Source organism: Tauraco erythrolophus, chromosome 25 (assembly GCF_009769465.1).
Source record: "Tauraco erythrolophus isolate bTauEry1 chromosome 25, bTauEry1.pri, whole genome shotgun sequence".
Lineage (NCBI taxonomy): Eukaryota > Metazoa > Chordata > Aves > Musophagiformes > Musophagidae > Tauraco > Tauraco erythrolophus.
The window spans coordinates 8,088,935-8,113,831 of NC_141489.1; the positions used below are offsets into that span (position 1 = coordinate 8,088,935).

General features: G+C 42.3%; 1 protein-coding gene across 1 annotated transcript; it reads right to left on the bottom strand.

The window, feature by feature from the left end:
- Positions 1–16,889: 16,889 nt before the first annotated feature.
- LOC104372534 (olfactory receptor 10C1) lies at positions 16,890–24,415 on the bottom strand. The gene is made up of 2 exons (XM_009978231.2): positions 23,508–24,415; positions 16,890–16,968 (listed from the first exon to the last, which is right to left on the bottom strand). The coding sequence occupies exons 1-2, from the start codon at positions 24,413–24,415 to the stop codon at positions 16,890–16,892; spliced, it is 987 nt and encodes a 328-aa protein (XP_009976533.2).
- Between the last annotated feature and the right edge of the window lie 482 nt (positions 24,416–24,897).

Below are 24,897 nucleotides of genomic sequence, written 5' to 3' on the forward strand. Positions count from 1 at the left end.
AGCCTGGGAGTGTGGTTTAATGTAGGTACTCTGAATATGCCAAGGTGAATCTTACAGCCTCCTACAGTCAAATTAATCAAAGATCATTTGCTGCAGCTGTCCTCCCAGGCAAATTTGGAGCACTTTCAAATGTGATTAGCTCATAAAGCTGGAACAGGCTGTGTTCTACAAGTCAGATACTGTTGGGTTTCAGCATAAACACTCCCACACCAACACACTTCCTGCTCTGCACTTATGCTTCCACTTGCTCCAGACCATCAACTCGGGCAACTAGTACCTTTTTCATCTTCCTCGTAGCTTCTTACATGTAAGTATGTCGAAGTCCATGTCCCTAATCTGTGCCTACAGAGTTGGTGACAGTTTTCTCCCCACAACAAAACATCAGGAGAATCACACTGTAGATGCACACTGAAAATTGTGGATAAAGAAAACTCCAAAGAGCTTTGCATGTTGGGTTATCAATAGAGTGGAGCACAGCTGATGCTGACTGTCGTAGCTCCATTTGCTGAACAACACCTTGATTTCAGCCAGTTTTAATCCGGTGTGATCTTCTAAGGAGTAGGAGGAAATGGAGGAACCAAAGACTCAGCTGGAGTAGTGGAAAGCAAAAATGGACATGGCTTGGGGAGCAAGGCTAGTAGGGATGTACAGAACAAGGGCAGATGGTTGAGATGTCGTTGAAGGCTGAAGGTCTCATTCAAAATGCCATGACGCATGATGAAGTAGCAGCTGTCAGTGGTGTGGAAAACATAGCTGGAGTAGGATAAAGGCATACCTTAAAGTGGATGGGCCAAGGACAACAGAACAACATATGGGGAAATTTGGAACAGTGATTTAGGGTCACAGTCAAGTATGACACAGAAATCAGATGTGTTCACTAGACAAGAAGCTGTTTTGACAGGGATGGAAAAAGCCACATCAATAGGTTAACCCAAATGTGCTGAACTGAAGTAGTGAAGGAATGAAAAATGGATAAGGCTAGAGCAGAGTTAGTGTGGTTAATGTGTACTGTACAAAGATAGAAGGATGAGGAATATGTCCAAGGCCAATGGATGGAGCATAAGAGTCAGCCCATACTGGGGCAGTAAGATAAAATAACATGAAATGAATAGAGTGGGCTGAGAAATGGTTAGAGTCAATGGGAGATGGCTGAGTTCAGACTAAGCCATTGGCAATGGAGCATGGTGAATAGGCAAGGCAAGGATAGTACATTAATTCGGACAGCATCTGGAGCAGGGTGCACCAAAGTTGGGCAACACAAGTCAGACAACTAAGAACTGTATTTGATACAACAGACCAAGTGAGGGAGTGGGATGTCATGGAGCAGTTGGAGACAGCAGTGAAATAACATGAGACTGGAATGTGGATAACATGGTCAAGACAATGGCTAGCATAAATAAAGGATAGAATGGATAACCCAAGACAGAACAATAGTTTAATACATATGAAATGTGCTGTGACAAGTAGTGTGATGAATAGGACACTCGAGCAAAATATTCAGGGCTTGAATAACAAGCTGAGTTACTGGAGTACAGGCGTGCTTCCGACCAGCATGGTTGAGTCCAAAACTCTAGGCTCCTGTTTGCTTGCAACACAGTTGAGATTTACCAGTAAATGCCGTGTAAGGTCATTAATTGCTTTCAGATGACAGTCTGCTTTGATCACTTTAATGGTGCCTATACTAACAATTATAGTCTAGAAGAAGGGCTGTTCCTGACCTGGTCCTGCTATGTCATGCACTGGGAATATTTTGACAGTGCAGTGGTTTGGGACTGGAAAGCAGAAGGAGTCTCACTCAGAATGGTATGGCCCCATGGTATGGCCCTCTCACTCTGAGACCCTCTCCTAGTGTTTACTTGTAGATTCTGGTGCAAAAAAGGGAATCAGCACATTGATAGGAAAAGCACATTTTTTTATATACCTCTTTATGTGCTAGTAATGGTGAGAAAGAGGAGGTTTAGTCTGAGGGTTTGCAGGGCACTCATTGCTGTTTTACACTAGGAGATGCAGGAGGACATCCTGCCCTGCTGGTGGTAGTGGAGATGTTTTTGTTTTACACTGGAGCATGTGGCTTTGAACTTCTGAGCCTGACTCAGTAGGAGTGCATTAGCTCTGTTTAAAACAATTTACACCAGCCAGGAACATTACCTATGATCCTGTCCCTTGCGGAGAAGCAATCTTTGCTGCCTTTGGTCCTTGATCCTAGCAGTTGTTAAATAATGTTATGCTTTCTCTGGTCAAGGTCAAGCAAGGCTCGATTTGCATGCAGGTGCACATTGGCCCAGTGACCCCAATGAAATGTCTTGACAGCCCCTGGAGCTGTTCAGAAGTTTTTGAAAAACCTTAAGTCTCTCCAGCTCTGGTATTACAAGAGTGTAGCATCAGAGAGACTGGCGTTCCCAGTCTTATCTAAATTTGGATTGGTGTGATCCTGCCTTTCCTTCAGACAATGAAATATTTGTCTTCAGTAAAAAACTAAGGGCAATTAACTGGAGCTAACAAGGACTTCTGGGATTACACTCACTCCTGAGATTAAAAACTTTCCTGGCCAGTGATTGGCCCTCTCCCCAATTCTCTACAGCCGAGTGCCCACTGTGGGAGGGACTCAGCTAAACACAAAGGCCTAGTTAAAATTTGGTGAAACTCTAATGCCTTGGGATGAATGCACTCAGCGTCTTGGAAAGAAACTTCATTGTCTTTGGGAAGAGAGGACAAGAAGCAAGGGATGTGAGCAAAGACAGAGACGAAGAGCTGGAGAAACTGAAAGACATAAGCAAATTCAAGATGTTTTTAACATCAATGGAAAAATTTTAGGCCCAACCCTGCTGTTATTTGCCCTGTGTCTAAAATACATCCTGCTTATTTGTGTTTCTCAGTGTAGGTCTTCCTGATACTCTATCATCTGTGTGAATGCTGACACACTGCAGTTAGTTCCTGACCTGTACCAATTTAAAGTCAAAATAATCTGCTTGCCAGCACAAGAATGATTGTCTTGTTTCAAAGCAGATAGGTTAATTCATACCGTCTGTGCTCCAGGAACAGAGAACCATTTTGGATTCATGGTCTCCATATACTTTCTCACAAATGAAAAAGACCAATTTTCCTTTCACTCATTGCAGTATGTGTCAGAAGTAAAACTATTAGACACACTATGTCTGCATGAGAAAGGATCATGGCAAGACACAAGGTATCTAAATGTCATGGTTTGATGTGGAGGGGGGGGTGGTTCTGGTGGCAGGAGAGGGATTTTGCTCCCTGCGACCTCCCCGGTTTTGGATCCGGGTTAGGCTTAGTTCTGGCCACCAGATCAGACTGCCATCCCCCTCGGGGTTGAGCCAATAGGGCGCCTCTGCGAATTGCCCTATTTAAGTCAGGACAAGGGAACCGGAAAAGGTGCTTCGCCCAGGATCGACCAGAGAAGGGAGGAGGGCACTGCCCCCGCTCCCTGGCTCCCGGCCGGGCAGCTGCCTGCGTCGGGCCGGCGCCGCCCACGGAGAATGGCGGCGGCGGAGCCAGCTGGGGAACTCGGGGGCACCCCACTCCCAGGGTGCCCACTGGGCTGAGTTCACCTGGAGAGGACTGAGATCTGAGAGAAACAGCTGCATCGACAGCAGGTCAGTGAGGATGGAGCGGGAGGAGGTGTGCCGGAGCCGAGTTTCCCCTGCGGCTGATGGTGAGATAGCAGGCTGCCCCCCTGCAACCAGGACGGCCTCGGTGGAGCAGCAACCCACTCGCAGCCCGTGGGGAGAAGATGCCTGAGCCCGAGGATGGTCGTGTTGGGGGCACGGCAAGGCAGAGAGGCATCTGGAGTCTTCGTGACGACCCATGCCGGAGCGAGTGGCTACAGCTCCCTAAGTACCCGAGACTGTGGTATAGCCCACACTGGAGCAATCTGTGGGGAAGGATTGTTTCCAGTGGGCTGGACTCACGTTGGAGAAATTTGTGGATTTTTCCTCGTGGGTAGGGGATCCATTGGAGCAGGGGAAAAGGGTGTAAGGACTCCTTCTCCTTTAAGAAAGAAGCAGCAGTAACAGCACGGAATGAACTGACCTGCACTCCCCCAGTCCCTGCCCCCTGTGCTGCTGGGGGGAGGAGGTAGAGCCGGGAGGAAAAGGAAGGTGGGGGGGGGAAGGTGTCGGTTTTAAGATCTGGTTTTGTTTCTTTCTGTCCTCTCAAGTAATCGGTTTTTATTTCCCTTTGTCCTTCTAAGTAATCATTAATAAACTGTTTTGCTTTGAGAAAAGCGCTGCCTGTTTTGCCCAGGACCATGGTTGGTGGGTGCTCCCTCTGTTCTTGCCTCAACCCTCAGTCCTTTGTTTTTTTTTTTCTCTCCTCTCTACTTTATTGGAGAAGGAGAGACTGTGTGAGTTTTAGTTGCTGGATCAGCCTAAAACCACGACACTATTGCTCACCCCTGTAAAAATCAGAAATAGCTCTACTTCCTCATACTACACTCTCAAACAATGGTGAAAAAACAGCATTAACTTTCTGCTGTCAAAGGATCTGATTCTTTTAAATTTCATTTTCCCAAGACAGTACGTATACCAAAATCTGAGTGGCTGTTCATGGTGGGACATGGGGTTGCAGAAGTAAGAATATTACTGTGTAGGACTCACCCCACACTGGATGCTGTGAATCACAGATAAGAGTGATTCAAGTACCTACAGGAAAGCGTCTGTAGCCATTTAGTTGCCACAGGGTATCTGAGACATCTGTGGAGTGCTTGCAGTTGGAATACAGGACCTTTTGGGAACTCCACCTTCCTGGAGCAGGAGGAATGACTCCGTTTCTTTTTTAGCAGTGACGCACCAGCGTGTCAATATGTTAAGCAGTCTATATTAGCAAATAAAATGTACCAAAGACCATTTTCTAACTTTGAGACCAACTGGCATATTAGAGAACCTCGTCTCTAAAACTGAAGTATTTACACTCGTAAATTAGATATCTATCTCCAAGCAGCTTGTAACTAATGTGTCTTGGAATTTCCTAAGTCTCCATCTACACCCAGGCACTATCTACCAGAATTTGGGCTGTGCCCTGACTGATTTCAGCTCACTACTAGCAGACATGATCAAGTAGATTATCAGAGAGGGATTATAAGAGCTGATTTTAATTTCCTGACATCCAGTGCTTCTTTTAGCTGCAAGAGAGTCTCTACATAAAGGATTTTTAAAAAAATCTTTCTCCTATCTTCACCCACTCTAAACTGGAGACCAACCATTAATAATAAGGTTGATAAAAGGAACATTTCTATAGCAAACTGTAATAGAGCCTGCTAGAAATACATCACAGTTGATGTCCTACATGTTAGAGAGCAAATGTTATCATGAACACCAAAGAGGATGCTAGGAATAGACAATCTCTGGTTGATCCCAAACTTATTAATTTTGGAATAACACAGTAATTTAGGTTGGAAGGGATTTCTGGAGGTTGTCTATCTGAAATCCTACTCACAGCAGGGTGAACTCGATAAGGTTGCCCAGGGACCGGTAACTTCAGTAAAGTTTTAATATCTCTAAGGATATGTGCCTTTCTAGGCATAAGTTAGAATATTTTGAATGTTAAAGAAAAATATACCATCTTAGATTGAATAGCCTGAGAGAGACAAGACTGTTGCCACTCCATGTCTCCAAGGCTGAAGTTGTATTCCCAGCAGGCACATACACACAAAGCACACATATACACCACATGTAGATATATACATACATACATATACATGTATACATATGTAAAAACACTGTCATGGTTTGATGTGGAGGGGGGGCTGGTTCTGGTGGCAGGAGAGGGGTTTTGCTCCCTGCGACCTCCCCGGTTTTGGATCCGGGTTAGGCTTAGTTCTGGCCACCAGATCAGACTGCCATCCCCCTCGGGGTTGAGCCAATAGGGCGCCACTGCGAATTGCCCTATTTAAGTCAGGACAAAGGGACCGGAAAAGGTGCTTCGCCCAGGATCGAGCAGAGAAGGGAGGAGGGCACTGCCCCCGCTCCCTGGCTCCCGGCCGGGCAGCTGCCTGCGTCGGGCCGGCGCCGCCCACGGAGAATGGCGGCGGCGGAGCCAGCTGGGGAACTCGGGGGCACCCCACTCCCGGGGTGCCCACTGGGCTGAGTTCACCTGGAGAGGACTGAGATCTGAGAGAAACAGCCGCATCGACAGCAGGTCAGTGAGGATGGAGCGGGAGGAGGTGTGCCGGAGCCAAGTTTCCCCTGCGGCTGATGGTGAGATGGCAGGCGGCCCCCTGCAACCAGGACGGCCTCGGTGGAGCAGCGACCCACTCGCAGCCCGTGGGGAGAAGATGCCTGAGCCCGAGGATGGTCGTGTTGGGGTGCATGACAAGGCAGAAAGGCATCTGGAGTCTGAGTGACGACCCACGCCGGAGCGAGTGGCTACAGCTCCCTAAGTACCCGAGACTGTGGTATAGCCCACACCGGAGCAATCTGTGGGGAGGATTGTCTCCAGTGGGCTGGACTCACGCTGGAGAAGTTTGTGGATTTTTCCTCGTGGGTAGGGGATCCATTGGAGCAGGGGAAAAGGGTGTAAGGACTCCTTCTCCTTTAAGAAAGAGGCAGCAGTAACAGCACAGAATGAACTGACCTGCACCCCCCCAGTCCCTGCCCCCTGTGCTGCTGGGGGGAGGAGGTAGAGCCGGGAGGAAAAGGAAAGGGGAGGGGGAAGGTGTCGGTTTTAAGATCTGGTTTTGTTTCTCTCTGTCCTCTCAAGTAATTGGTTTTTGTTTCCCTTTGTCCTTCTAAGTAATCATTAATAAACTGTTTTGCTTTGAGAAAAGCTCTGCCTGTTTTGCCCAGGACCATGGTTGGTGGGTGCTCCCTCTGTTCTCTGGCCTATAGGAAAGCTGGAGAGGGACTTTTTACAAGGGCGTGTAGTGACAGGACAAGGGGCAATGGATTTAAACTAAACACTGAGGGCTGACCAACTGGAAAACAGCTTTTCAGGGAAGGACCTGAGGGTCTTGAGCGATTACAAGCTGACCATCAGCCAGTAATGCACCGTCACAGCAAAAGAAGGCCAGCATACGACATGTATAGTATAATATTAGGATAATATTAGAATAGAATAGAATAGAATAGAATAGAATAGAATAGAATAGAATAGAATAGAATAAAACTTTTCAGTCAGAAGGGAACCACAATTGTCTAGTCCAACTGCCTGACCACTTCAGGGCTGACCAAAAGTTAAAACATATTATTAAGGGCATTGTCCAAATGTCTATTAAACACTGACAGGCTTGGGGCATTAATCACCCCTCTAGAAAGCCTCTTCTAGTGTTTGACCACCTCTCTGAAATGTGAAGTCTGAACCTCCCCTGATGCATCTTTGAACCATTCCCATGCCGGATGCCAGGGAGAAAAGATCATTCCTACGAGGTGATTATCCCACTGCATTTAGTGTTGGTGCAGCCTCACCATGAGTACTGCATGCAGTTCTGGGCCCCACAATTTAAGAAGAATGTGAAGGTACTTGAATGGATGCAGAAGAGGGCAACAAAGCCGGTGAAAGGGCTGGAAGTAATGTCCTATGAGGAGTGGCTGAGGACTCTGAGTATGTCTAGTTTAAAAAAAAGGAGGCTGAGAAGCAATGTAATCGCTCTCTACAGCTTCCTGGGGAGGGGACGTGTAGAGGGAAGTGCTGATGTCTTCTCCCTGGGATCCGGTGACAGGACATGTGTTTTTTCTGGTCTCCGTTTGGCATGGCTGAACAACCTATGGAATTGTCACTGATGCCAGGACTTAATTTGCAGTCTTGGGCAAAGGAGGGAGATTTTAAACCTCTCAGTAGAATTTCTTCTGGCCCTAAAATATGCTCACGATTTTCAATGCCTAATTTAAATCTTTTGGAATAGAATTCAAGCTTGGGACTTCCTGTCTTGCTGTGATTTATTTTCTGTTGGCAAGAATGTTTTTCACATCTGAAGATTATTGATCTTGACCAAATATAGGAGGAGAGGGTAATTTGATAAATTCAGCAATGACATTTTTTATTTTTAGGAGCAGAGAAAAAATGTTACAATGTTTGCATATGCACACAACAGGCATGTAATTATATGTATATTTTATTGGATTTGAAGAGTGGATGGAACTCTTTAAGTACTGGGGAAGAAGAGAAGACTATAATTTTACCCAGTATCCTAGGTAAGAAAACCAAGATTAACTGAAGCATAAAATTTGTATTTAAATTAAAGGACAAATTTATGAAAAAAAAAAAGTGAAAAATCTGATCAGACTAGGTACTTTTTTTTTTTTTAATTATCATTTAAAACCAGTAATAGAATTTACTTCCAATTCTATTAGATACCTGCAGTGGGTTGACCCTGGCCAGCAGTTAAGCACGACATCACCATCCACTTGCTGCCCCCATGCCACAGCAGGACGGTGGAGCAAATAGGAAGAGCAAGAGCAAGAAAACTCATGGGTTGAGATAAAGATAGTTTAATAAGGGAAGGAAAGAAGAAGAACAAAGAAAATACTATAACAACAACAACATGAAATGTGATGCAAAGGCAATTACTTGAAAACAATCTGTGCTGGTTTTGGCTGGAATAGAGTTAATTTTCTTCGTAGTAGCTAGTATGAGACTGTGTTTTGGATTTGTGCTGACGACGTTGACAACACATTGCTGATTTAGCTCTTGCCAAGCAATGTTTACATTAAGCCAAGGACTTTTTCAGCTTCTCATAATGCCCATCCAGCTTCTTCTCAACAAGAAACTGGAAGTGGACACAGCTAAGACAGCTGACTCAAACTGGCTAAAAGGATACTCCATACCTTAAGACGTCACACTCAGTATATAAGCTAGGGGGAGTTGGCTGGGGGCAGTGATTGCTGCTCGGGGACTGCTGGGCATTGATCAGCAGCAGGTGGTGAGCATTTACATCACTTGTTTTTCTTAGATTTTTTCTCTCTGTTTTTTTGTTGTTTTCCTTTTCACTATATTATAATAGTAATAATAATAATAATAAAATAATAATAATAAAAATAATAATATTAAAAATAATAATAATATTTTAAAACTGTTCTTATCTCAACTCAGAAGATCTCTTACCTTTTTTCTCTGATTATCTCCCCCATTTGACTGGGATGGCGGCAGAGTGAGTAAGCAACGTTGTGGTGCCTAGTTACTGGCTGGGGTTAAACCATAACACTCCCACAAGGATATCAATGCCTAGCCAGTCTCTGAACAGTTGGCGCATTCCCCTAAAAAAACCCAAACAGTTGATACTTTCCCCTAAAAAAATATCCTCTCTGTTTTTATTGCTGAGCATGGAATATTCTTTTGTTCAATTCAGATTCAGATCATATGTGCAGCTTGTGTACCCTTCCAACTCCATGCCATCCAGAAGGACCTTGACAGGCTGGAGAGGTGGGCCCGTGAGAACCTCATGAAGTTCAACAAGGCCAAGTGCAAGGTCCTGCACGTGAGCCGGGGCAATCCCAAGCACAAGTACAAGCTGGGCAGAGAATGGATTGAGAGCAGCCCTGAGGAAAAGGACTTGGGAGTGCTGGTGGGTGAGAAGCTCAACATGAAACGGCAATGTGCACTGGCAGCCCAGAAAGCCAACCGTATCCTGGGCTGCATCAAAAGGAGCGTGGCCAGCAGGTCAAGGGAGGGGATTCTGCCCCTCTGCTCTGCTCTCGTGAGACCCCACCTGGAATACTGTGTTCAGCTCTGGAGTTCTCAACACAAGAAGGACATGGAGCTGCTGGAGCAGGTCCAGAGGAGGCCATGAAGATGATCCGAGGGCTGGAGCACCTCTGCTGTGAAGACAGGCTGAGAGAATTGGGACTGTTCAGCCTGGAGAAGAGAAGGCTCCACGGTGATCTTATAGCAGCTTTCCAGTAGTTAAAGGGGGCCTATAGGAAAGCTGGAGAGGGACTTTTTACAAGGGCGTGTAGTGACAGGACAAGGGGCAATGGCTTTAAACTAAAAGAGGATAGATTTAGATTGGATATAAGGAAGAAATTTTTCACTCTGAGGGTGGTGAGGCACTGGACCAGGTTGCCCAGAGAAGTTGTGGCTGTCTCATCCCTGGAAGTTTTCAAGGCCAGTTTGGATGAGACTTTGAACAACCTGGTGTAGTGGAAGGTTTCCCTGCCTATGGCAAGGGGATTGGAATTAGATGATTTTTGAGGTCCCTTCCAACCCTAACCATTCTATAATTGTATGATTCTAACTCCTCTAGTATATCCCAACCTATGAAGAAAATTAACTCCACCCTTGCCAGACTGAGTACATGTAAACTAGCTATTGCATATTGAGCTACTCAGCCTAATCTCATTGACTAGCCAACAAAAGCCTACATTTAGTACATAGACAATGAAAGACAGTCACTTTTAAATTGTAATTCATGTTAGCTCACTGAATATCTACCTAAAAATGAAAAGAATCATTCTTTAGGGGTTTCTGTGTCTCCGTATTCTCTCATTGCAAAGAAAAACTGTTTCCTAACACTTATATTAACTCTTTCAAAAAGCTAAAGCAATGTGAGGCAATTCCCTATGTCCTCTATGTAAAAGAATGAATTGATTGTACAGAGTTGTCTTTGAAAAACAGTGGTGAACAGGTTGAGAGCTTGTGGGTAAAAATTAGGGGCCAAGCCAACAAAGGGAACGTCATGGTTGATGTTTACTACACACCCCTGACCAAGGTGAGCCTGTTGATGAAATGTTTTTACTTCGACTATGGGAAACATCACACTCATAGTCTCTACTCCTGCTGGGGGATCACCCAGATGTCTACTGGAAAAGCAGCACAGCAAACTGTAAGCAGTACAGGAGACTCTTGGAGTGCATCAAGGATAATTTCTTAATCCAGGTGATAGCCTAACCAGAGAAGAGGCGTTACTGGACCTGTTGCTCACAAACATGGAAGAACTAATTAGAAATGTCAAGACTGGTGGCAGCCTGGGATGCAGTGATCATGCTCTGGTGGAATTCACAATCTTGAGGGATATAAGTCAGGACGCTGAGTTTTAGGAGAGCAAAATTTCAATTGTTTAACGAATTAGTGGATGGGGCCCCCTGGAAAACTGTCATCACAAATACAGGAGTAGAACAGGGCTGGCAGCTCTTTAAGGACATTGTTCTTAGAGCACAAGAACTCTTGATTCCCATGTGTGAGAAATCGGGCAAAAAAGGCAGGAAATCAGCACAGCTTAATAAGGAAATGCACAGGCATTTCATGGACAAGCAGGGACAAGTATCCTGTGAAGAATGTAGGGATACAATGAATGATAAGAAGGGCTTCTACCTTGACCAGAAAAAGAAGATTAAAGAAAATGTACCATCCCCTGGTAAATAAGACAGGAGAGCTGGTTACAATCGACATGGAGAAAGCTGAATTTTTTGTCACAGTTTTCAATGGTAATTTCTCACATTTCTCAAGCCTCTGAACCTCAAGGCAGGGACTGGGGGAATGAATTCTCTCCCATTGTTGGAGAAGATGAGGTTTGAGACCATCTGAGGAAAACAAACATACATAAGTCTACGGGACTTGATGGAATCCATACCAGGGTCCTGAAGCTGTCGGCTGATGGACAAGGGAAGAGCTATAGATGTCATCTACCGGGATTTCTGTAAGGCCTTTGTTACAGTCTGTCACAACATTCTTACCTCTAAACTGGAAAGATGTGAGTTTGATGGTTGACTGTTGGATAAGGAATTGGCTCAATGACCATATCCGAAGAGTTACAGTCAATGGCTCAATGTCCAATTGGAAGCCATTAAAGAGTAGTGTCCCTTGAGGGTCTGCAATGGGACAAATACTATTTAATTATCTACATCAATGACATAGTGGGATTGAGTGCACCTTCAGCAAGCTTCAAATGACATCAAGCTGAGTGATGCAGTTGATTTGCTAGAGGGAAGGGATGCCATCCAGAGGCACCTTGACAGGCTGGAGGAGTGGGCCCATGTGAACCTCACAAAGTTCAACAAGGCCAAGTGCAAGGACATGCACATGGGTCGAGGCAATCCCCACTGTCAGTACGGATTGGAGGATAAATGGATTGATAACAGCTCTGTGGAGAAAGAATTGGGGATAGAATAGAATCATAGAATCATAGAACGGTTTGAGTTGGAAGGGACTTTAAAGATCATCTAGTTCCAACCACCCTGCCATGGGCAGTGAAACCCTCCACTACGCCAGGTTGCCCAAAGCCTCATCCAACCTGGCCTTGAACACTTCCAGGGATGGGGCAACCACAACTTCTCTGGGCAACCTGTTCCACTGCCTCACCATCCTCAATGTAAAAAATTTCTTCCTTATATCCAATCTAAATCTGCCCTCTTTTAGTTTAAATCCATTGCCCCTTGTCCTATCACTACATGCCCTTGTAAAAAGTCCCTCTCCAGCTTTCCTGCAGGCCCCCTTTAGGTACTGGAAAGCTGCTATAAGATCACCGTGGAGCCTTCTCTTCTCCAGGCTGAACAGCCCCAACTCTCTCAGCCTGTCTTCACAGCAGAGGTGCTCCAACCCTCAAATCATCTTCGTGGCTCTCCTCTGGACTCGTTCCAGTAGCTCCATGTTATGTTGGGGACTCCAAAGCTGAATGCAGTATTCCAGGTGGGGTCTCACGAGAGCTGAGTAAAGGGGCAGAATCACCTCCCTTGACCTGCTGGCCACACTCCTTTTGATACAGCCCAGGACACGGTTGGCTTTCTGGGCTGCCAGTGCACATTGCCGGCTCATGTTGAGCTTCTCATCCACCAGCACTCCCAAGTCCTTTTCCTCAGGGCTGCTCTCAATCCCTTCTCTGCTCAGCCTGTACTTGTGCTTGGGATTGCCCCGGCTCGCATGCAGGACCTTGCACTTGGCCTTGTTGAACTTCATGAGGGTCTCACGGGCCCACCTGTCCAGCCTGTCAAGGTCCCTCTGGATGGCATCCCTTCCCTCCAGCACGTCTACCACACCACACAACTTGGCGTCATCTGCAAACTTGCTGAGGGTGCACTCAATCCCACTGTCCATGTCACCAACAAAGATGTTCAATAGCACTGGCCCCAGTAATGACCCCTGAGGAACACCACTTGTCACAGGCCTCCACTTGGACATTGAACCGTTGACCACAACTCTTTGAGTGCGACCATCCAGCCAATTCCTTATCCACTGAGTGGTCCATCCATCAGAACCATGTCTTTCCAGTTTAGAGACAAGGATGTCGTGTGGGACAGTATCAAATGCTTTGGAAAAGTCCAGGTAGACAATATCAGTTGCTCTTCCCCTATCCATCAATGCTGTAACCTCATCATAGAAGGCCACCAAATTAGTCAGGCAGGATTTGTCCTTAGTGAAGCCATGTTGACTGTCACCAATCACGTCCTTATTTTCCATGTGCCTTAGCATAGTCGCCAGGAGGACCTGCTCCATGATCTTGCCAGGCACAGAGTTGAGACTGACTGGCCTGTAGTTCCCTGGGTCTTCTTTCTTCCCCTTTTTAGAGATGGGGGCTATGTTTCCCCTTTTTCAGTCAGTGGGAACTTCACCAGATTGCCACGACTTCTGAAATATGATGGATAGTGGCTTAGCAACTTCATCTGTCAGTTCCCTCAGGACCTGTGGATGCACCTCGTCTGATCCCACGGACTCGTCCACTTTCAGGTTCTTTAGATGGTCTCGGACCTGATCTTCTCCTACAGTGGGCGGTTCTTCATTCTCCCACTCCCTACCTTTGCCTTCTGCGACTTGGGCTCTGCCGCTGGAGCTCTTGCCAGTGAAGACCGAGGCAAAGAAGTCATAGAGAACCTCAGCCTTCTCCATATCCCAGGTAGCCAGATCCCCCGTTTCCTTCCAGAGAGGGCCTACATCTTCCCTAGATCTCTTTTTATCACTGACATATCGATAGAAGTTTTTCTAGTTACCCTTGATGTCCCTGGCCAGATTTAACTCTATCAGGGCTTTAGCTTTCCTAACCTGATCTCTGCTTGCTCGGACAATCGCTCTGTATTCTTCCCAGGCTACCTGTCCTTGCTTCCACCCTCTATAGGCCTTCTTTTTGTGTCTGAGTTTTTCCATGAGCTCCTTGTTCATCTATGCAGGCCTCCTGGTGTTCCTACCTGACTTTCTCTTTGTTGGGATGCACCGCTCCTGAGCTTGGAGGAGGTGATCCTTGAATATTAACGAGCTTTCTTGGACCCCTCTTCCGTCCAGGGCCTCATCCCATTGTACTCTAGCGAGGAGATCCCTGAAGAGGCCAAAGTCTGCTCTCCTGAAATCCAGGGTAGTGAGCCTGCTCTGCACCCTCCTTGCTTCTCTAAGTATCTTGAATTCCACCATTTCATGATCGCTGCAGCCAAGGCTGTCCTTGAGCGTCACGTTCCCCACCAGCCCTTCATTGTTGGTGAGAACAAGGTCCAGCGTAGCACCTCTCCTCATTGGTTCCTCTACCACCTGGAGAAGGAAGTTATCATCCATGCATTCCAGGAACCTCCTGGATTGCCTGTGCCGTGCTGTGTTGTCCTTCCAACAGATATCAGGATGGTTGAAGTCCCCCATGAGGACCAGGGCTCGTGAACGTGAGGCAGCTCCTATCTGTCGGTAGAGGGCCTCATCCACCCAGTCCTCCTGGTCAGGTGGTCTGTAGCAGACCCCCACTGCTACGGTGGATAAAAAATTTGACGTGATCTGGGAATGTGTGCTTGCAGCCCAAATAGCCAATTGTATCCTGCGCTGCATCAAAATGCAGACAGTCAAGGGAGCTGATCATCCCCCTCTATTCTGCTCTCGTGGGACACACTCGGAGTATTGCATCCAGTTCTGGGGTCCCCAGTACAAAAAAAGATATGGACCTGCTCTCGTGTATTTAGAAGAGGGCCACAAAAATAATCAGAGGTTTGGAACACCTCTCCTATGAAGAAAGGCTGAGAGAGCTGTGGTTGTTCAACCAAAGAAGAGAAAACTCTGGTGGAACTTTATTTGCTAGAGTGGAAGGATGTCATCCCTTTCAATAAATAGAGAGGGCTTCTAAGAAAAACAGAGTAAGACTTTTTACCAAGGTGTGCGGTGACAGTACAAGGAAGCAATGGTTTTAAACTGAAAGAAGATAGATATAAATTGGCTATATTTTATGATGAGGGTGGTGAGACAGTGGAATAGATTTCCCGGAGAAGTTGTGGATGATTTTTTAAGGCCCCTTCCAACCCAAACCTTTCCATGATTGTGGACTTTGTATCCAAACATGGTCTGGATGTCCTCAACTAGTACAAGAGTGCACATGTAGCTAAAATCTGAAACAGCAGCATGCAAGCCCAATTGAGATCTCAGCATATGTGATCTCTGGGAGCCTGTGTTATAAACTCACTCTGGCACCCTTTCTTTGTTCTGCCTGTGTTTTGTTATGTTTTGGCTTTGCTCTAGGGGACATGTGTCCCAGATGGCACAACAGAAAATACGTAAAGAAGTTTCCTGCTCATATCTTCAATCTTTTTAAGCTAGAGAAACTCCTAATCGTATCCCCATAGCAACTTTACACAGAAGATCTAGTTTTCTTTCTGCCAGTTCTGTCTATGAATAAAGCATGAAAGCAATTCTTCAATAACTGTGGTTTTACTTTCTGAATATCACAGTGAATTAGGAAGAATGGGAATTGGAAATATACTTACAGATGGAAAATAACAGAGAACTCCTGTCCTGAAGCATCAAAGGCAAGATATTTGGCCCTAAAAATCCAGCAAGAACAGCACAATATGTTAAAGTTTCCTGATATTTTGATTTACTTCAATTAAATAATGTCATGTTAGCATATGTTTACACGTTAATATATGTCTACACAAACTAATCTATATCTACATGCTTTAGAGCTGGATATATGAAAAATACTTGAAACTCTCTAGAGAAGAATTTCCCAAGTAGTTAAAATCAGGCTTCTGTGAGTAGTAGCTTTTCCGCAGATTAAGAACCCAATCTTTGTAGTATGACTTGGAATGCCATAGTCCTGACATAGGCTGTCTAAAATTACTTCTGATTCTGTATTGCTTCTTGTGGTCAGTGGATAGAAAATAGTAACCTCCAAATAAATTCTCTCCCATAGTTTCTATCTTTCTGTAGATATTAGCTAAGATCATGATAATTATTTTTCTTCCATATAAGAAATTGCAATACCTCTATAAGTAATTTTTGAGAATCTCCAAGTGAATGGAAAATGATGACAAATTTATCTTATGAAAAATTCAAGCATTTGTAGAGTTTCTCTTATAAATTATACAAGTGAAATGTGATTTTTCTATTAAATAACAAAAAATGTCATTCATGTAGTCAAGAAAGCAATTTTTTTAGCTGAAAACTTCATAAATGGAATTACGGATGTACTTAAGCTAAACCTCTTTATATTTGTGTTTCTAGCTGTGAAATAAACAATGGCAACTCAGGACATACTCCACTTAAGTTTAGGCACTTAATGAATGTGTTGAATAAAGAGGTAAGATGTTATATTATTTTTTCTATAATCACAGTGAAAAAAAGTAACTTCTGTTTTTGTATGTTAATCAGCCCCCTTTAGTAAAGTGTTCTGTTGGTCATGTAGAAGGCATGAGGCAGTTTTGATACCCAAGTAAATAACATCTTGAGGTATATGTAAGATTCCTCATTCATGGAACCTGAATTTCAACTTTGCTTTTTTCGGTCAAGGAAAACCCGAACCTGCAATGAATATTAGGAGAGTTAAACGATCAATAAGACAAGTATGTATTATTTTCTTACTTTCCACCTCCTCCACTTCCCCATTTAAGATGTCATTCAAATTACTGCATTTTTTTAGAGCAAAAATCTCGATGTTGACCATTCATAATGTTTCTTTGACTAGAACAGCATTTTTAACCTTTTGTTTTTTCTGTAACTTTGAACTGAGAATTAGGGTTTTAATTGTAGAAATATATTTCATGTCAGTTTTGTGTTTCATTTTTGCTTGGAAATCTACCACTGAATGAAAAACAAATTTGACTAGCTCCAGTTTTCTGGACATTATCGTCTATGACTATATTGGTATTGCTTGGTAGAGTAAGAATTACTGTATTGATCAAAATAGAGTTTTTTGATTCAAATTAATTGATAATTTAATTTAATTTAATTAATTAGATTCAAAGTAATTGACCAAAAAGAATAATTACAGGCTGAGTTCTGCTCATCTTCACTGTACAGTCTAATATTCTCATAAAGAGCCTGGGCAGATCGCATTCCAGGCGAATGCGTTTTGTGTAATAGCTGGATCGAGAACTAGTGAAGTGACTTGCTCAATTGTAGATGTCTCCATAATAAGAAGCTAATGTTAACTGAGTCATGCTTCTCATTCCTGTACATAGTAGTGTCAAAGAAATAGCTCAGCTAGGAAGCAATTCCTCTGGTCCTTATGATGAGATGCATCACTCCTAAGAGCCCATTTTTTTCTGTTGAATGTAAGTGAAGTCTGGATAATTAGTTCAGATGCAGACTTCTGCACTATACACTTCTACAATTAATAGGAATCCCTTGATCTGTAGGTTGTGTCCCATGGCTGGGACAGAGGATCCATGTCTCTCCTTATGATTTGAACTTAGACTTAGGACTGAGGACCAAACTGGCCAATGAAGTATTCTGTATCATGCAGCGTCATGCCCAGTATAAAATGAGGGATAGCTGGAAAGAAGATCCTTTGCTCTTCCGCAGCTCTCACTCTCAGACTCTCGGAGTGCTCTCTCTCTCTCTCTCTCACTCTATTATCGGGCCTCTTGCTTATCCAGGATTGTGGTGTCGAAACTTATCCATTTCAGGATCTTAGTCCCAGACAGGATGTGTCTTGGTCACTGGGTGGTGAGCAATTACACCATGCATCACTTATTTGTGTATATTATTATACATGTTCATATACAATTAGTAGTAGTATTAAACTGTTCTTATCTCAACCCATGGGTCTCTTTCCCTTTTCCTCTTGAATTCTATTCTCCATTCACTGGGGGTAGGGGAGTGTGAGTGAGCAACTGTGGCGTTTAGTTGCTGGCTGGTCTAAACCATGAAAGACGTGATAACCAAACTAAATAACACTTTATGACCCTAAATAACCCTTTATGACCCTAAATAACCCTAAATGACTCTTTTATTGAATCATATTTTCTATAGTTTGATGATTGAGGAAGTGAAAAGAGCCCTATGAAAAAGATGGAGGAAAATTAATTTAATGTGGGAAAGAAATAGAATATTCCCATTGTTTCAGGTTGAGCAATTAAAGCTTACAATCTTTCTGCATTTGCTGTCAGAAGACAGTAAATGAATTCTAAAATATCTAGAATGCAACCTAGGTGGTGTTTTTTCAAGTAGTGGATTCCTGACATAAATTAAACCTGGAGTCCTGTTCAAATATGTCCAGTAAAAGCAGATGAATTCCATGCCAAATACAGAAATCCACAAATGAATTAGAGAAGCTATTAGTAATAGCAAGGAAAAAGGAGATGTCTTGCATGTATTTAGAATCATAGAATCGTAGAATCGTAGAATGGTTAGGGTTGGAAGGGACCTCAAAGATCATCTAGTTCCAACCCCCCAGCCATGGGCAGGGACACCCTCCACTACACCAGGTTGCCCAAAGCCCCATCCAACCTGGCCTTGAACGCTTCCAGGGATGGGGCATCCACAACTTCTCTGGGCAACCTGTTCCAGTGCCTCACCACTTTTCAACATTTAAAGAAAATGTTAGTTAGTTGTCTAATGGTAGATATCCAGATTCAGCTGGGATGCTTCGGTGTATCTTCTATGGACTCAAACTGTTCCTATGGAGGAACAAAGGTTTGCTGTAGGTAAACAGACCTCACAGATCTATCCATTATCCTAGGGTGTGTAAGATATTAATAGAAGTCTGCCTTCAGGCTAGTAAGTCAAGCCTGGAGAAGGAGGTCCCAAGCTTTGTGCATGTGATTTTTCTTCAGCTCCTGCCATTTGGAGCACATAAATATTAACCGTTTGGAATGTAATCTGACTCCAGATCCAGACACCTATTTGCAAGTGTATACATGCCTACTAGATGAGAGAATTCCCATCATAGTAAAAAAGAACTAATCCAATAAAGTTAATGTAGTCTGGAGACTGAATCTACTGAAAAAGTGTAACTGGCCCCTATAGTCCACCATGACAGCTTAGACACCCACTTCAAATGTAGACATTTGCATATTCTGATGCCTAAATAAAGATGTTTAGTGTTATTTTAGATGTCCGAGAGTATTGCATCTGTCCCACAAATGGCATTCCAAAACGATATGAGCCTCTTACAGCTGTGGTAGCTCCCACTTGTATGTCAGAAATCTCATACCTAATCTGTGTTAGGAATCATGCTAATAATCACTTGATAGATATTGAGCCCATCATTCAGAGAGTGTATGTGGTAAGTTGTCCTGGTTTTGACTGGGACAGAGTTAGTTTTTCTTTTTAGCATATAGAAAAACTCTGTGTTTTGGAATTAGTCTGGGATTTGTTATGAGAAGAATGCTGATAGTGCACTGATGTTTGTAGCTGGCACAAGGACTTTTCCATTTCCCCTGTTATGGCCAGTGTGCAGGAGCACAAGAGGCTGGAGGGGAGCATAGCTGGGAAAAAGGATCCACAACACCTCTGATGATTTGAACTTAGATTTAGAACTGGGGGCTAAATTGGCCAATGAAGTATTCCATATCATGCAACGTCATGCCCAGTATATAGATGAGGGTTGACCGGAAAGAAAGGCTTTTGCTCTTCCAGGGGTTCTCTTTCTCACTCTCAGGCTCTCGGAGGTTTCTCTCTCTCTCGACCTCTCACTCATCTGGGATTGCAGTTTCAGGACTTATCTGTTTCAGGATCATTTGCCAGGATGGGACAGGCTGGTCACTGGGTGGTGAGCAATCACACTGTGCATCACTCGTTTGTATATATTATTATCATTATACAGATATATAAATTCGTATATTTTTATTGTTTTATCATTAGTACTTTTAATTTTATATTATATTATTATTGTTAAATTGTTATCTCAATTCATGAGTTTCCTTCCCTTTTCCCCTTGAATTCTCTTCTCCATTCCCATGGGGTAAGAAAGTGTGAGCGAGCAGCTATGTGGTTTAGTTGCTGGCTGGGTTAAACCACAAGGTAAGTCCAAGATGAAATCAATTGTTCCTGAAAAACAGAATTTCTAAACTTATCTTAGAATCTCCATCTCTCCAAACTTTTATGACTATCACTAAATCACTCCTACTTATCTTTGGCATAGTAAAATAAAGATGTGATTAAATCAGCAATCCATCCCCTCCATTATAAAATAATTAAACATCCTCTCAGTGTAAGTTCTTCAGCTCGTATGGTGCATTATTTTCTGATTACATCAGCAGTGATATGAAATGCATCTCAAATATGATTTTGCATTTTAAATCAGAGATGAGATTTGAAAAGATGATGAGCTGAATCTCTTATTGCCGGCTCATCTTCTGTTTTAATTATACTGAAAAAGTATTTTTCATTTTTCTATTGTAATTAATTGTTTTTGTACAAATTAAAATGTGAATAAAACCAAACATGTTGAGCTTCAGCAGAGATACATCTTGTAATTCTTTTGTGGAACTGCAACCTCTCAAGACAAAAATTCAGATTATAAAGAATTAAGAACACTGTACAATTATGGTATTAATATTTGCAATTACTTCCAGGAATTAAGGATTAATTTAAGATGTCATTAGTGTCCTTCCTTTCCAAATACATTTAGGTTTTGAGAATTTACTATAAAGAGTTTGATTAACAGTTACAGAACATTACAGTGGCTACGTTCAATCAAATGGTCTCTTCTAAAGGACTCTTGCTGCAGAAATGATGAGATAAAAAACACAGTGGGTACATTTAAGGCCACCGGGGAATAACCTAGCTGATCAGAATTAGGTATCTATAGCACATATGTCTACATATAAGAAAAGACCAAGGATATTTCTTTAGTGTAAGATTAATTACAACATAGATATATACAGATCATACAGATTAGCTAAGACGCAGTAACCAGTTGTCTACACTTCATGAGATAACCCATTCTCTAAGAATTTACATTATTGATGACATAAATGGGACTAGGATACTTGGCTTTTTTCTTTTTTTTCTTGGGGGGGTGGTTTTCTGTTTGTGTTTTTTTTTTATTTTTTCATTTGAAAGAATAAATTAATTTCTTGATAGGGTCAAAAGGAAGATTGGGCTTTTCTAACTGGTGAATACAGAAGAAGCAAATAAAATTAGCTTAGATGTCAATAAACATTTACAGGTTTAGGTGAAAGAAAACCCTCTTAGCCTTGCTTCTTTGCTATTATTTCTCTCCTGACTCCAGATAATTTCAATCTAAGGTTGCAAGGTAAACTGCTGCTAGCTTTGAAATTGCTCCAGACAATGGATTACATTAGGCCCAGATCACCTAGAACAGAATAGCTGAGGCTGGAAGGGACTGCTAGAATGCCATAATTTAACTGTATCTGCTCAGAGCAGGGCCAACTAGAGCTGCTCAAAGTCTTTTCCAGCTGGCTTTTGAGTATCTCCAAGGATGGGGACTTCATAGCCTCTCCAGGAAAGCCATTCCAGCATATGACTACTAAAATACTAAAAACATGTGTTTTTTTCTTATTTTTAAAGTAGAATTTCCAGTATTTCAATTATTGCCTTTTGCCCCTGAGAAATCTGTCTGTAATTGCAAATATCAGGCCCTTGGATGGCCTAGAGGGCTACAGGCTACAGAAGAATCTTTTTAAAGTGACTCAGGGCTATCAATGTAGAACTGCAAGTTCCGGTTCTCAAGAGGAACATTGACAGTCACAAATAGTTCATCACTTTTAAGATATTTTTGTTTTCTAAAACTTTAGGATGACAATATAAATTTTAACCCTCATATGCAATCTTCATAAGATATTTACAGAATAAAGGCTGCAGAACACCAGATACACATCTTGAAAAAGGGCCACAAATTCATTAAAAGCTTGAGTAAGAAAAGAAAGAAAGAAAGAAAGAAAGAAAGAAAGAAAGAAAGAAAGAAAGACAGAGAGAAAGAAAGAAAGAAAGAAAGAGAAAGAAAGAAAGAAAGAAAAAGAAATTGCTGGTGAAGCAAGCTGGTGGGTTTATCAGTCCTATTCTAAGTTTTGCTTTTCCATCTCAGGGCTTTTGGTAAAGCAGTGACAGAATATGTGAAAAAAAAGTATCTGATGCCTGCAAATCAGCTGGAGCAGCTATGGGAGCAGCTATAAGAGCTGTTCGATATTTTGGTGAAGCAACTGACTGGCATTCTCTTCAAATGTATGGAACACAGCTCTTTTTTTTCTTGCTATTGCTACTGGTGCTAATTTGGCTTCTCTAATTCATTTGTGGATTTCTATATTTGGCATGGAATTCATCTACCTTCACTGGGCATATTTAAACAGAACTCCGGGTTTAATTTATGTTAGGAATCCACCACTTAAAAAAATACCACCTAGGTGCATTGTAGATGTTTTAGATCTCCCTTAATGTCCTCTGATCGTCACTGCAGAAGTGTTAGGACCTCCCATAGATCCTGAGTCATATTTGAGAAATGCCTTTGATTACCTAAGGCATATGACATGAAATTAAAAACTCATCCTTAGATTAGTAAATCTCACCTCTGTAGTCTCCAAATTAGTAGTTTCAGAAGATGGCTCATCTTCTGAAAGTGATGTCTATGATACGTAGGAAAAATTTCTTTCTCAAAGAAGCTGTTTGCCTCTCTTTCCAAGGAAGTATTAATTTTCTTACCCCAGACTTAGATGAGTGACCTTTATACACCTAAATTAGGGCAAGTGAGTCTGGCCTTTTCAGTCATGGAATGAAAAGCTCTCTAGTTAATAAAGTCAAATATGTCCTAATAACACTATCGTAACAATCTGTAGTAGAAATATTAAAGGTGGAAAACATATATGAAAGTAATAAGACATTTTGATGCAAATTCTACACATCATAAACTGTTCTTCATCTGTAAAAAATTAAGTCTAGACTGCTCTAAAATGTCCAAAACAATGACTTTCAAATTAAACAAAGATCTCTAGGGCAGGAATGCAATTTTGCATGCTTTTTTTTTTGTCAATAACAATCTCAGAACTCACAATTGGTAATCAGTAATTTCCTGGACTCTTTATTATAACTTTAATTATGTCCCCTCTTTCCTCCAAAGAAATTTACTAAACATTTCAGGAAACTAATGCAAACTGATGAAAATACGTTCTTCTCAGTTCCTTCAGTAAAATCAGGCTCCTGAACGTTACTCTCTTATTCAAAAGTCAGAAACGTGTAAATCACAATTTTAAAGTTTCTGACAAAGAGTAAGGAAAAAGACAAAAAGGTTTATTTATTTAAGAATTTCTTAAGTATTTAGAAAAAATTTCCTTTCAAAATTCTAACATAATTCTGCTATCACTGTTTCTTATGCTTGAAAATCTTCACTTGCTTCCTCTTCCCTCCCCAAAAGCTGAAAACTCACCTGAAATAAAGGAAGCATTCTATTTCATTTCCACATAAAATTAATTTTCCTCCATCTTTTTCTCAGTGCTCCTTTCACCTCTTCGTTCCTCAAACTATAAATAATAGGATTCAATAAAGGAGTCATCACAGTGTAAGAAAGTGAGAGCAACTTATTAACAGATGCAGAGTAGCTGGATTTTGGCTGCAAATACATGGAGCTTGCTGTACTATAGAAAAGAGTCACAACTAAAAGGTGTGAGAAGCAAGTGGAAAATGCTTTCTGCTGACTTTCGTCTGATGACATCTTAAGAATTGTGAGAATTATGCGAATATATGAATAAAGGATCAGTAAGAAAGGACCAATAATAGCAAAGACAGCCACTGCAATGACTTGGATTTCACTTGGGAAAGTGTTACCACAAAGCAGCTCCAAGAGGGGTTGAATCTCACAGAAGAAGTGGTTGATGGCAAGACCACAGAACGGTAAGCTGAATGTTATGGTGGTGTGTACTAAGCCCACAGCAGTCCCACAAATGTAAGTTCCAGCAACTAGGCTTTTGCAGACTTTACTGTTCATAATGACGATGTAATGCAGAGGGTAGCATACTGCCACATAACGGTCAAATGACATGGCAGCCAAGAGAAAACATTCTGCAACTCCAAAGAAAAAGAAGAAAAACATTTGCACTGCACATCCTGTCTTGGAAATACCTATTGTTCCCACCATTAGATTCTCAAGGATCTTTGGGACAATGACCGACAAATAGCAGATATCCAAACAGGACAACTGAGTGAGGAAGAAATACATGGGGGTATGAAGGGTGTTATCACCATTAATTATCAGAGCAATCACTGTGTTAGCCATCAAAGTGAGGATATAAAGGGAAAATAAGACTACAAAGAGCAAAGGATGCAAGTGAGAAACTTCAGAAAAACCCAGGAGTCTGAATTCACTCACTTCACTGACATTCATGGAGATCATTCCTCTTTGGTACCTAAAACTATTGTCTCTTCATTTTAGGGCTCAGTACTTGATGAGGTTGTAAACAGCCAGGCAAATTGGCGATCAAAATACAATTGACCGATTGAATAGGTAAACGGATGACTGGAATTTAGAAATTACATAGATTTTGAAAAGACCTTCTGAACAGACTCTAAAAGTTTCTAGAGAAAATCAGGCAGTCTTATGCATATAATTTCATGTCTTTTTAATGCTGATTTTTCTTCTTTCATAGCATTGCCTTTGAAGTTTGCACATTTACTACTGTCTTCGTACTCTCGGCTACAGTTTTTACCCTGTAGAACAAGAAAAAAAAGAAGTTCATAGCAGATATCTTTTTATGGACTAATCACTTCAAGTTCCAACAACATCAGTACATCAGTAGCATCATTTGGGTATTTCAAAGATAATTCTCTGTTATCTAAGTGATCTGCTCCAGGGGATGATTGCTGCTATCGAGGTCA